Below are 14,680 nucleotides of genomic sequence, written 5' to 3'. Positions count from 1 at the left end.
AGCAAAAGTAGGTCAAAACTATTTAGATTCCAGCTGCCCTATGGGAGTTTCTTTCAGCAGGTTCTGGGTTGTAGATGAGGGAGATGGCGCACAGGGAGGACCCAGAGCCATTGTATGATTACAGCATGGCCACCAGAGGACACAGGAGCTTTGGATGGTGACAGCTCACTAGCATAGGTTAGTGACAGGACACCCAGAAATGTTATCTTCGTGACGACCGCAGGGACCTAGTTCAACTTTCTGATGCTGGGCCACAGTTCCCCATAAAAGTCCCTTCTGCCAGGGTAGTTTCGAGGTACTTCCAGGAACCATCGGTGTGGAAACTGGTCAAACATTAGCTGCTTTGTGTACAGAGAGCTGTCGGGCTACAGACGAGCACTGTTCGTAGCATCAAAGGATTTTTATTGATATTTTTTATAACAGGATTTCTGTTTTAACAGAAAAGTGAACAGTTAAGCTGCCAACTTCCCAAAACTGAAAAACTAGAGATAATGAGAGAAACTGGGTGAGTAGGACAGGAAGTGAGACACACTAAACTGAAACTTAAAGCTTATTTTGTAATTCTATCATTGCCATGATGTATCAAAGGGGATCTCCAGCAATTTTATATCAAAGTGGGTTTATAGTAGGCCCTAAAAAATATAAAGATAGTTAAGGGTTTTTGTGATAACAATATTCTTGACGATATGACAAATTAGTAAAAAAATAAAAAAAATAAAAAAATATATATATTATTAAATTATATATTATATTATTAATTGTATTAATCTAAGAACACAGAATTACAACAAAATAAGTGATATAGTTTTACATGTCAACCAACAGTTTGCCTTCAAATATTCAGTAAAAACTAAACAAAAATTATTAGTTATATATATATATTATCAATAGTTCAACATAAGGCTGGGCGATAAAACGACTGTGTACGATATACCGATATATTTTCAAGCAAGATATACATTTAGACAACGCCATTTATATCGATATAGGGTCAAGTTGCGTTACATGACGCATGCCAGTGTGCATCTCTCCTCTCTCACACTCTCCGCACAGCCCGCCCCACTCACTCACAAGTTATCCAGCAACACTTTTTAGAGACGTAACCTGACATGCACGTTCCAGAAATGTAATGTGTCACAGTGACGCAGACCTCCAATCTGTTTCTGTTAGCTGAAACCATTTCCCTCAGTGGAAATGAAGCTTTTATTTACTTTAATTTCACAGATAAGAAACAATAAATTGTGACAAGACAATAAAGCCTCCACAAAAATAGCATTTTAAGTCTTGTGTGTGATTTATCCTGGCTTCATATGAGTAGAGGAAAAGTCCACTAGCTGCTAGGCTAATTTATACAATGTAAAATGCCATAGGCTTGTGCTAAAAACATTAGCATGTTGTATTTGTGGGGAAAATGTGTCCAGATAAAGAAAAGTGCTTTGTCAGTGAATGCTGCGAGTTATAATGAAGCTGATTTGTGTACTTGAGTTTGAAACTGTCTCTATTAAGCCACGTTTAATGTGTGTTTTAGGTGTGCTTTGACTTGCAACTAAAAAAATGTAGCCCATTTCGTACAAAATACCGAGATATATATCGTGTATCGCCAGTCAGCCTGTAAATACTGAGATATGGATTTGTCTATATCACTCAGCCCTAGCTGAACAAAATAAAATCTACCACAAATTAAAAATGTAAATAGTTCCCAAATACAAAATAAATGTACCGTGGGATCTGTTTAAATCAACAGGTGATTTTCTTCTCTTTTAGCAAAATCCTAAATGATTGACTTGTGTCACCCTTAAAGCTATTTTAGAAATAGTTAGCTGGCCCATCAAATAAGGAATCTGAGGACATAAATTTGCATTTATATATATTAAAAAAAAAATTAATAAAAACATTCAAATTAATATACCATAAAAATAATTGCCTTTCTGCCCAGCTGGTGAAAACCAGAGGTATCAAACAGCTAAAAAGTGAGTCTTGGTAATCCTTCAAGTTACTCAAGTACCACTTTCCAAAACAAGATAACAAGCACATTCTCAGCAGAGCTTATCTGCAGCACAGTACAGCACATCCCCGGTTAAACAAGCCATTAAAACCTTGGACTGGGTCGGTGACGTTTCTCTGCTTGTCAGAACAATGGAGGGGCCTCCATACCTGGGGGTGGGGTGGAGGTGATGACTGAAGCAAAGCCTACAGACATACTGACTAGTTAACGTCGGCCCCACCAGAACAATACATCTTTCTTTTTGAAAATAGCTCTGAGGGAGAGGAGAGAAGGCAGGGTGACTTGTGTACACAGAAACACATAAAGACACGGCCAGTTCACAGCAGGAGCGGAACATTATTACAGTATTGCTCAATACACAAGGTGCCATTTTATTAGGTTCAATACAGCAGCACTGCAATAATTCTTTGCTTTTAAAAGATTATAATGGTCAGTTTTTGTTCACTGTTTTAGAGAGGTGTTACTTTTTGGAGCGCCGTTGAACAGTGCTGCATTTTACTGAGGAATATTGGAAACAGGGCAGCCCGACAATCCCGATTATTTTTGGTCAATACTGAGATCATGATAATTTAACATGCTTACTCATTAACTTTGGAAACATTGTGTATTTAATGAACTTTAATAAATACAAATATAGTTTAACTGTAGGTGGCTCATCAGCCATTATTTTTTTACTGAAACACTTAAGACAGTGATATACTGGCATATTGTCAATAAGACTGTCAGTCATGCTCCGTGAGATGCTTGCACTCGTTTACAGAGCAGACACAATGGACTAAAATGCACACGTAAAGACACACTGTAGCAGGGCTCAGGCACTTTGACCAGCTCAATAGGCTGCACCTGCAATAGTCGAGGTGGTCGGCAGATATTTTTTGGCATAAAGTCACTATAGGGTCTGAAAAGTTGCTAAATCTAGCAACAAAGTCACCAAGTCGGGAACACTGAGCGCACCATGGAAAGGAAAGGGGTAAGGGTGGGGGAAAAATTGATACAGCATAGTATCAGGATATTTTTGTGTGGCAATATTATAACGTAACGGAGTGCCATGCATCTATTTTTGGCCTAAAAAAGTATTGCTCGGCATTGGGTTTTACTAAAAGACCATCTAAGGAGTCCGATATTCAGTTTTTCCTGTAAGTAAATTTGTTTCAATGGTTTTATTGTCATAATGTTTTAATGGTTCTCCACATGGCTGACAGGTTTTTTAAAATGGTGGTTGCTGGTGCAGCATTGGCTTTGTTCGACCAAGCAACTTACACTTATGTCACTCGTGGTTCCTCTTGTGCTAGGAGAGTACCTACTCTGAGATAGGAGCTAAGAAAGTCTTTCAAAATGGCGTTCTAAGGGTGCTTTCAGACCTAGAGTTGTCTTGCTTTGGTCTGAATCAGGGACTAATTCTGTCACAAAGTTGTATAATTGTCTAGAGTTGGTTTGTGTTCTCACAGCAGCATTTACAAGCAGACCAGATAAAATCTCTTGATTGGTTGATTTTAGCGCTGCTGATTGTGGACTATATTGCTGTCATTGTTCATTTTAGTCAAACCATACAGTTTGAAAACGAGGCGCGGCTCCAACTAGAAAACAATGTTCTGATGCATTGGATGTGCTGAATGTGCATATTAAGGCAGTACAGGAGGAGGTGCACATTAGTAATCCTCCAGGACTGTAACATGCTCATGTTTAACCCAAACAATGTGTCATGTGACTGCAGTTGGAACACGATCTCACCACAAACGAACCGCACCAGAGTTCGTTTGTAACCGGACCGAGACCACCTCTTCAAGAAGGTCTGGTTGTTTTGGTGCGCACCTAAGAACAATTACTGTGTTCACACCTGCCCAAATGAACCACAATAAGGGGGCAAACGAACTTGAGTTCAATGGAACCGAACCAAACAGGGCAGGTGTGAAAGCACCCTAAGAATTATGACTGTTCCTACGCTGCATTCAAACAGGGTGTTGTTTGACGTGTTAATGAGAGAGTCCATATGAACGCCCCCGTTGTGGTATTCAAGACTTTGTAAGCTGAAATTTTCTGAGAGCTCAGAGTTCATGAGTTCATGCTCATGACTTTCCATGTCGTAAACACAAGCTCACAAGTTCCATTTGGTGTGGGCACAACAAAAACAGGGGTTCTCAGAACTGGGTCTCTAGAACTATGAAAACGTTCCTCTATAAACTCCTTTGTCTTCATAATCTTTGGAAGCAAAAACTGTAATTGAGAATAAAACTCTACTGATTGCCCAGCCCTAATTAGAAACACTTTTTAATGCAGTTTCAAAAAAATACTTAACGTTAGAGAGTGACCACTTACAGGTGACTGTATGGCTTGTTTAAAGAGGAGATATGGTGCTGGACAGCTAAAAAAGGTGCAGTATTCCAGCATGGCTTCCAGGTTTAGAACTCTATTACGGAGGCCATAGATGTCCTACAGAAAAAATGTGAGTACTTCTACCTCTGTGAGGCACTCTTGATAAAATGTGCCCACCAAATGTCATGATATGACCAGAGAGCCCCAGTGCGGAAGCAGCGAGAGAGCTGAGGAATATTAAATGAATAGAAGGTGGAGAGCAGTGTGAGAGACTGTGACTGAAAACAGGATACAGCAGTAAACCAGAGGTCAGGGAGGGGAGGGAAAGACCCTGTGCTGCATGTTGTCTCTCTGTGTCACTCTCTCACACATACACCCACACTTCTTCCACTATGACTTAAAAGGAGCGAGCTGTTAATGGCAAATTCGTCAAAAAAGTAAAGCCTCAGTTCCTCTCTGAGTCCCCCCGCCTCCACCCCCTACGTGGTGTACACACACACACACAAGCACACACTGAGTCGGCCCATCCCCTTTTACAGACACACCCCTCGTCCACCCACACACACAGTCTCTCGATTCATGTTGGTTCGCTGCATCCCTCCCCTCTCTGACCTCCTCAGTCCAATTTTACATAAGCTCCCATTACTCCAGGACAATAAGCCATCCCTCCCCAGCACGGGTTCAGTTACACACAGACTACAGATGCAATGCATTTATGCAAATGATCCCGCAAAATAGAAGCAAACTCCTCCGTGAGTGCAACAAAGACGTTAAGACAATCCACCAGTGTTATTTTACGCCTTCAGTTGTTGAAGCCATCTGGGAGACATTAAGCTGAGCGAATCATATTCGAAGTATGAGAGCAACATCAAATCTGTAGTCTATCTCTCCACTGTTTTGCTTTAATTACTTGCAGGGAAAACTACAGGGTGGAGGAAGACGGGGACAAACATTAGGACCTACCAAATGGCCAAGATAGGATTTGCAGGTTGTGCAAGCTGTGGAAAGTCTACACGAGATGGAGTCAAAACTGCGACACATAATATCTTTCTGTGCTGTGCAGATTATAGATATTAGCTCCTGAAGGAGTCCATTCGAGGAGTGTTTTTGCTGTGTGTGTGTGTGGCGGAAAGAGACAAAATAAACAGTGCAGTGTAGAAATTAAGCAATAGACACAAAAAAAAGCTGGGAGAAGGAGGGAGAGGGTGGGTGTGGGGGTGTAGCAGGCATTGCTAAAATGCCTGGTGAAGTGAGGCACAGCAAGTTTCACTTTGCAGCTTCCTCCACCTCTTATAAACATGCCACAGTTGCTGCTGCAAAGGAATGTCATTCAGCACCTCGTGTCGACATGAACAACTGTCGTGCCATGTCTGTCAGTCAATCAGCGGGGTGCTAGGTACAAGGCAGCGATCGCACTGATGCTGCATCGGTGGTTAAAAAACAAACAAACCAGCCATGGCTCTGAGTTGTTGGACGTGCCCGCAGCTCTGACAGGGGGGGCGTGCATGTTGGTTTAAGGTCCCAAACAGAATACACAGGAGTTTTTTTGCCCACATTATTGCAAAAGAAAAGGGCCACGACGTGACAACGAGCACAGTTGGTCGACACACCCCACTGTCATGTCTCTTATCTGCAGAATAGGGGCACAGTGGAAAGACTACTGCTCAATGTCTGATAGGGCTTAGCTGTCGTAAGAGGCTCCTGCTGTTATCAGCCTGGGAGCTAGGTCCTCTCACAGGCAATACATAGGTGCTCCAAAAACACAGCGCCTTCAGTCAGCTGCATTGTCACAAATCAAAATAAGTTTAATTTAAATGGCACAAGGGACATTTATCCAAAGTAATTTGGGTTTACATTATCTGAACCTTCAGCTCAGTCGCCAGAAGGATATGCTGTACTTCTCAAACCACAAATACGTTACATTTGCATGTTTTATAAGCATCATTTCTTTCTAAAGTGACATCTTGTATGTACTGACTTGATTTAATCTGGAGCTGTAGAGCAGTGGTTCCCAACTGGTGTGTCATGGGTCCAATCTGAATGGACTGCAAGTGACTCATGAACGTGTCAAGTTTGTAAAAAACACTTTATTTTGAAGTACAGTGAATTTCCAGCACAGAGGTTTAGTGAATAAGGGACAGCTGCTTCACAGAGACAGTAAACTAACTTGACGACATGGCCAAACCAAGTATGATGCTGAATGTATTTAACTGTGTGGAACTTGAATTAATAGCTTGACCAGTTGGGATCCACTGGTGTAGAGGATAGTGGATGGCGTGACACCTAGGCGAGACGGCTGCCAAGCTGCAGACAACGGTTCGAAACCAACAAACATCAAAACCGGGTATCTTTTCATAAGTCATTGCTGTGTTCCCTGCAACTGCAGTGTGTCTGTGTCACACTGCAGTTACACCTCCAAAACACTAGTCGGCGGTGAGGTTTCTCTGAAGCGCCGTAAAGTTTAGTTGATCCAAAACACACATTAAACACACATTAAACGTGGCTTTATAGCAACAGTTTCAAACACAAGTACACAAATCAGCTTCACTATAACTCACAGCATTCACAAACAAACACTTGTCTTTATCTGGACACATTTTCCCCACAAATACAACATGCTAATGTTATTAGCACAAGCCTATGGCATTTAACATTGTAAAAATTAGCCTAGCAGCTAATAAACTTTTCCTCTACTCATATGAAGCCAGGGACAACAGCAATGTTTAACAAAGGTAACGTTACAAAATTCAGCTCCATTACAGCTCACAAGGTTCACTGACAAAACAACTGTTTTATATTAAACACGTTTTCCAAACAAATGTCGCATGCTAATGTAATTAACACAAGCCTATGGCATTTTACATTGTGTAAATTAGCCTAGCGACGAGCGACGATTCAACGCAGAAGTATAAATTCCACATTAGATGGCAAACTGTAAATCAAAGATACTGTGTGAAGTGAATGTGTTCTAAAAACGACAGGATTTTAGCTACTGTACTTGATGTGAATCTGAACACACCCAAATGACATATTATGATTATCTCCCATTACGAACCTGGATAATATCCAATTATAAATCAGAGAAAAAAGGCGCTCCTTGTCACTGCAGAATTTCCCCGAAAATCACCATGTTACAAGTTTTCTTCACGGTGACGGCCGTCCGTACACCCATGGGTAAACTGCAAACAGGCACTGCTAGAAGCTAATTCAGCAAAGTTTTAAGCAGCCATTGTGCCATAAAGTAAACATAACAGGCTAAAAAACAGTAACATTAACTGTGGATGTTGCACTATCACTATGATTGCACAGTTGTCTTGATTTTGTCTGACGGGGGGCCCATAGTGTCAAACCCCTGCTCTCAAGTGTCAAAGTTGCTTCTGACACTAGCCATGCGTTTTACTGACATCACCCCTTGGTCCTCAAACCACTCACACATCACACTCTCTGTGGGTGCGTAAAGCCACTAAACAATTGAGGTTTGGTGGGTTAATGGCACAGAAAGGACAAAAAATAAAGTTGTGATCATACGCTTTTCCCTTTAGTGCGAGGCACACTCAAACAAACTGTTTAAGTGATTGTCCACCCACACGTGAGGAACAACGTAGTGCCAGCGTTCTGCAGTCTCTATCTCCTGTCTGCTTTGCATTCTGTTATATCTGTGAGACTGTAAAAGGAAACCACCAAGAGATTTCAGGCACTGTATCATTTCCGCTCATGTGTGCCATCTACAAGTGAAACTAAGTGCTAAAACTCGGGATTTAAAGGGACAGTTCACCCCCCCCTCCCCAAAAAAATCAAAAATACATATGTTTCCTCTTACCTGTGGTGTTATTTATCAGCCTAGATTGTTTTGGTGTGAGTTGCTGAGTGTTGGAGCTATCGTCCATTTTTTCCTTTTATGGTGTATGCTTTTCATTTCTGCTGGACTATTATTGTAAAGCGGCAATACTTGTGAAGCTCCTGAGTCCAAGACTAATTTCCCCACGGGGTCAGTAAAGTATATTGACTGTATTGTATCAGACCTAGATGGCACTCAGCTTGTGGTGCTCCAGTGTCGAAAAACTGTATTTGAAAAACTCAACAGCAATGTCTCTTTTCAGAAATCATGACCTGGTTACTCAAGATAATCCACAGACCTTGTTGGGAGCAGTTTCATGTAGACACTATTTTCTTTCTACTTAACTACACCTGTATCACCGCGCAGAGAGAAGCGTACATCTACCGCCAGTTCACCTAGCACGCCAGAGCTCAGCCGTGGAAGACGCCATTAACATCTCATGCTGTCACAAGCAGGAGCCTCTTGTATATGAGTAGATACACAATTCCTTCTGCACGGTGATTCAGTTGAAAAAAATAGTTTCTACATAAACTGCTCACAACAAGGTCTGTGGATTATCTTGAGTAACCAGGTCCCGATTTCTGGAAAGAGACATTGCTCTTGAGTTTTTTAAATGTATTTTTTGGCATGTTGAGCACCATCTAGTTCCATTATATTGGAGAGAAGGAAGACATCTCTATGGCCGATATCGCAAACACTCAGCAACTCACACCGAAAAAATCTAGACTGATAAAAAGCACAACAATTTAGAGTGAAATATGTATTTTTGATTTTGGGGGTGAACTGTCCCTTTAACAGAGAGATTACTTTTGGAAAGGAAGCCATAATAACTCATAAAAAGATGCCACGTGTTCACAAATATTTTGCCCCTTACTGTCCGACACACTAACTTAATTATCCCTAAAGAACAATACCACATTTCAGTTCTTAAACCTCTGCCAAAATGTCTGCTGTGGTTTATATTTATGAGAATGAATTTTTAGATGCAGTGTGACACACACTTTAAGAGGACGTCATCATCTCAGATATCCATTGTGAATAAACGTCTATAACTAGCTAAGAAATCAAAGAACTTGCCTGAGTCTGTCCGAGCTAAACATGATTCAGTAGCATAATATCTGCAGCACAAAGCTAAAACACTTATTTCAGCCAACATGGTAAAAATCCTCTGTAAACACATTCCTGAGGAGAGCCCGACGGGGATGTGAGTGGAAATCGTGATATCATAAATGTGGCAACACAAAATCAAACACTCTCCACAGCGTTTGTATTAGACGGTCTTTTCCGGAGCAGGAACTAACTTATTAAAAGGTCACGCACGCAGCACGTTATAAAGCCAAGTGGCCACAAGTAGTTTAAGGCTAACAGAGAGCTCTGCGAACACATCTCTGATGTTTGTGGCCAAGGCCGTCGCCTCAGATGCCATCCTGCAGGCTGAGAGCTAAAGTGGGAGGAGAAGGAGGCTGGAGACCAGCGACAAAATGCTTCCACACACACAAATTCACACCCTTGCACACAATGAATCACAGTGTTACAGGAGTCATGTGCGCATTTAACAAGTTGTTGCCTGTGCAGTGGAAGCCATGGATGTTTACCGCAAGTGTGCTACGCTTCTCTGGCTTCTCTGGACTCTAATGAGAAACAACAAACATTAAATTTCCTTCCTGTGTGCCACCAAGTTTCCTTGTGTGCCACTTCTCTCTTCCTTCTACGCACCCCCCTCCCTCCAAACCTCCCTGAAACAAAGGGGGAAAACCCTGCTCATCTGACAAACTGGATGACCAACACTGAAACGCTCACTGCCTCTGCTCACAACCTTCTTGTGATCACAGTTAACCGCCAAAAAAACGCCCGTTATGACAAACTTCTCTCCTCCTGGACACTGAAATAGGCATGTTACACTATGTGACTGTTCAAAGTCTGTGTACTATTGTGTGATAATGTTGCACAATCATGGTGATGATGCTCAACAGGGATGAGAATTTTCAAACACTTGGAAAAACTGGAGACTGTTACCTGTCCACATCCCCGTCGACAGGTATGTGGATTCCAAACAGGCTGTTGACAGTCGGCGTGGCAAGCTGCAGGCTCTCAGGCATGAGGGGCTTCACCGGTTCCTTCCCAGAGACGACAGGAGACTGTGCGTTGACGAGACCCTCTGACTTCCCTGCACCTGCACCGCTGCCACCCTCTACATGTCCAAATCCAGCTGCTGGGAGGCCCTGCGCCCCCAAAGCCACTAGAGTCCTGCTGTGGGGTATCTGACCCGGAGGCAAACTGGAGGTTGTCACATTTGGCATGGCTGCACTGGAGGCACTGGGCACAGCAGTGGGCACAGTGGTGGGCACACTGGAGCTCACTGCGCTGGCAGGCACGTTTTGTACACCGGAGGATGCAGGGTGGAGGCTGTGGGGTTGAGGCTGTCCGGCGGCTGTGTAGTGACCCACAGTGGATCCACCGACCAGCATGGAGCCTCCGACGCCTCCCATTCCTCCGGTCTGCTGCTGCAGGAGGACTGCAGCTGGCTGTCCGGGAGGTACAGATCCTCCCCCTGCTCCTGCGACATCTCCAACCTGACTCGGCAGTGACACCGCTCCAGAGGCTGGAGGCAGGACTGGAGCGTGTGCTTGTCCCACAGGCTGAGGCCCTGCAGACTGGCCGGTGGAAAGCCCTGGCTGCTGCTGCTGATAGTACTCCGTCTGGTTCTGTAGCAGTCCAGAAGACTGGCCGGTCAGGTGGTGGCCCATAGGAAGCTGCTGCTGCTGGGGAGGGTAAGTGACGGTCTGGGCTGTAGGCGGCATGATGGGGGACTTTTGTATGTGTACGACAGGTTGAGGCAGGCCGTTTTGTCCTACGGGCAGCACGCCCTGGGGAGCAGAAGGCTGGAGACCCACTGTTGGCTGAGCTGGGACAGCTGCAGGCTTGCTGCTGGAGAACGCACTCTGCGTGGCCGACCCACTGACACCCTGCTGCCGGGCGCTGTAGTGTGGATGCTGGATTTGTTGCTGCTGCTGCGGTGGCGTCTCCACTGAATGCATGCGGGATGAAGGGACAGAAGCGTCCGCCACAGAGCCCAAACCCTGACCTGAGTGTGTTGCCGGGGCAACCACAGATCCTCCCGTTTGCCCGATCCCACTGTCTCTGTCCGCAGCAGGGTCCAGTGCGGTCGCACTGGCATGCCTAATGCTATCTACAGTCCTACTGACAGCAGAGCCCTCAGAGTCCTTCTCGTAAAACTCTGTACACGTCCACCTGCCTCTTCGAAAGGGTTCTCCGGTACCATGATCGAGTTTGATGACCCTGAAGCGTGAAGTGCAACTCACTGTGGAGGTGGCAGGAGCAGGAGCTGAACTGGTCACTGCAGCAGGTTGGGATGTGTTCACTGACACACTGGTTGCAGGAGCAGGCTGTTGCTGCATTGCCCCGGGCTGACTGATGGGGGCTACACCAGTTGCAGCGCTGATCCCCGGCTGCTGCTGCTGCTGCTGCCCACCTTGAGTCGAGCCCGACACTCCCACCTTCCGATACTCCCCCATGGCGCTGCCTGACAGCGCAGACACCTGACCGACTTGAGGTATGTGTGATGGTGCCATAACACTGATCGCCTCTGGCTCCCCGACATTATTCAGGGCTTCTTCGGATGAACTCCTGTCACACGCAGGCTCGTACTCAGCCCGTGACATGTCGTAGATCTCTGACGACACATCTTCAGTCCGCGACTCGTCTGGGTCGTCCAGACTCTCCGTGTCGTCCGCGGCACCTATAGCCGCCACCTGGGCCTGAGTCACACTGGTGATCTGGAAACAGCTCTTCTTCTTGGCCGGCATTTTCGACATATTGACAGCCTGATTCCGAGTCCCGTATGGCTATGTGTATCCTCCGTCAGAAAGGGACGAGCTGGGTGCAGCCTCTAAGAGCTTAGATCATATTAAACAGCACACTGGGGTCTATTTTACTTCTCGCTGTGATCAAGATGAATCTACGCCATCTCTCTTCCTCTCTCGGTCTCCTGTTGCGTTTCATGAGCTCATAACGCAACGCCACACTTTGTGTCGTCTTGTCCAGCAATGCGGCTCTAGACGCTGACACCAGCCGCCCGGAGGATGATCGACCCGGGGCTTTCAGTCGGTCCGGACCGGCCTGCTAATGTCCCGGCTGTGCAGTTGTCAAACGGCCGTTGTCGCAGAGAGTGTTGCCCAGCTGCAGGACCTACTTTAGGCTGAGGAGGGCCCGCAGCCCTCCACTCACCGAGCTAGCTAGCGAGTCAAGCCAACTGGCTGCTGCACACTCCCCCTACGTCGGAACAAGTATGTGAGACATCTTCCCGAAAGCGGTCCTTCGTGTCCACTCACCTCGGCAGCTCACGGTCGGTCGGCGGGGACACTCGGGGTGAAGCTAATGGCGGTCGAGACAGAAACCCGCTGTTTAATATCACGCTTTAAAACAAATGAGAGTCTAAACAGCGCCTACAGTTACCTCCCTCTCTCAGTCACTCTTGACAAGATGGCTATGTTGTATGCAACCGCGCTGCATCGTGGGTAGGTAGAGTGCGTAAGGATGTTTACGTACAAGGCGTTCGAGAATCCCCCGCTCGTGCTGCCTTAAATTACCCTCGCGAAAAGCAGAATCACAAAGCGCGCACAGGAAATTAGACCATAGCTGATACAGTGAACATTTTCTAGAATATTTTTTCAACCAGTAAACAAGTTTCCATCCCAACTAATCTCTCTATAGTTTTTTTTTAAATCATATTCATTATTAGTTTCTCTCTTGGTTTTTTGTTCGGCTCTGGTGCAAAAAAAGCTGCTGCTGGTTATAATTTTTCAGTCAAAATGCCAAATATTCTACTGCGGTGTCAGTATTTGATGCTTTTCTCTGTTTTATTTCACTGTTAATTAAATATTACATATATTATTTATTTTTTAATGTTTAGTTTGGTTTAGTTTAGTGTGTGCAATGACATTAGTCATTTACAAGAAACGAAAACATGGTTGCACCAGATTTAGCGAAACACTTATTTCCATCTGTAGTCCTATACATAACAAGTAGATGCTATGAATAAGAATAGAATTCAAGGTGCAGTGCAGACTACAGTAAATCCACGTGCCTAACATAATAGAAGCAGTATGTACACACTGCACAGTACAAAATACAGTATAAAAAAACACAGCAGCTACCTTGTAAAGTGACCACGTTTCTGGTGCTGATGCCTTACATAATAGAAACAGTAAGTCTGTCTATCCAATGACTGGTCATTTTTTTTTCAAATTAACTTTTGAAAGCAATGCATAAACACCCATCAAATTTCTGTTACACAAACTTCGTCAATAAAACTGATTCTGATAATAATAAAGAGCCTAAATAAACAAATTCAAGACATCATCTTGGATTCTGGGAAATTGTGACTGACACTATCCGGCTATAACCTCACTACTACGTCCTCGTTCTTCACACTTTCTGTGTCATGCCATGTTGGATACAAGAGTCAAGATTCAAGAAGTTAATTATCATATGGACAGGGAAAAAAACAACGGTTGACACTGCACGATGAAATTCTTAATTGCCAGAGCTTCACACAAAACAATAGTAAAACTAGACTAGACTAAAGTTATATTTTAAGAAAAAAAATAAAATAAGATAAACTTAACATAAAATGAAAATAAAATAAATGAATAAGCAGAAACAAAAAAGTTTCAAAAACCAGATTTTAATAGTAAAGATCAAGTTCAACATGTTTTTCTTCAAAAGAAAACTTTAATTCTAATGTTATTGTTTTGTGTGAGGGGAGACTTGCAATTAAGACCCCAGATTTGCTGTTTTGTTGATTTGATTTAAAAACATTCATTTACGAATACGCACCACAGAAGCACAAAACTGATTCGATGAAGGATTTTATGAAAGATTTAATTTTATTTTCAAGGTCAGGGCCCTGAGATCAGGTTATACAGCATAACTTACCTTACAGCTCCTATCAAATCTGGTCATTTTGTCTACTTTATTTATCATATTTAGGGACTAATTTCCAATTAGATAGCACAAACCAGATGCTAGTCATGGCAACAAGTGAGGGAAATAGTAATAGAATTTATTATTATCAAGTATACACATACCGTGAGAATAACTGATGTTACTGAGAATTCTCCCTTGTTGTTTGACTTTGAGTTGTGAAGCAGGTTTTTACGAAAAATCAAAAACAAGACACTGAGCGGTGATACATTTTATATTGCACCTGGGTTACTTTCTTAAACACGACAGCAGCTGTCAGAGTGCTAGGTTGCTGCGTAGCATTCATTTAATTAGGCTGTTACCAAGTTACTCCTTTTAACCATAAATGACAGACTTTATTGGAGTGCACTTGAAGGCATCACTCTGGCTCCCTCTCTATGTATTTGTATGCTGCAGTGTTACTGTATACCAGATATTATCAAAGTTCTCCTCCTACTGGTTGTACAGTAGCCTAATAAAGAGAGATTGCAGGATCCTATAGTTCTCACTCTGTGGAGGAGCTTTGTTAAAAATTCCTT

General features: G+C 43.6%; 1 protein-coding gene across 2 annotated transcripts in view; it reads right to left on the bottom strand.

The window, feature by feature from the left end:
* The window catches only part of LOC117271451 (TSC22 domain family protein 2-like), a 33,663-nt gene extending 21,019 nt beyond the window's left edge, over nucleotides 1-12,644 (bottom strand). Inside the window, exon 1 of one of the 2 annotated variants that reach the window (XM_033649602.2) lies at nucleotides 10,173-12,644. In XM_033649602.2, the coding sequence (XP_033505493.2) occupies nucleotides 10,173-11,992 (1,820 nt within the window). In that variant the 5' untranslated portion in view covers nucleotides 11,993-12,644. The remainder of the gene's footprint in view (nucleotides 1-10,172) is intronic. The other variant, XM_033649601.2, reaches the window with a different exon arrangement.
* Nucleotides 12,645-14,680: the final 2,036 nt, after the last annotated feature.

The sequence above is a fragment of the Epinephelus lanceolatus genome, chromosome 12 (genome assembly GCF_041903045.1).
Source record: "Epinephelus lanceolatus isolate andai-2023 chromosome 12, ASM4190304v1, whole genome shotgun sequence".
Taxonomy (NCBI): domain Eukaryota; kingdom Metazoa; phylum Chordata; class Actinopteri; order Perciformes; family Serranidae; genus Epinephelus; species Epinephelus lanceolatus.
The sequence above is the reverse complement of the archived record's forward strand: the minus strand, read 5'-3'. Positions and strand labels throughout refer to the sequence as shown.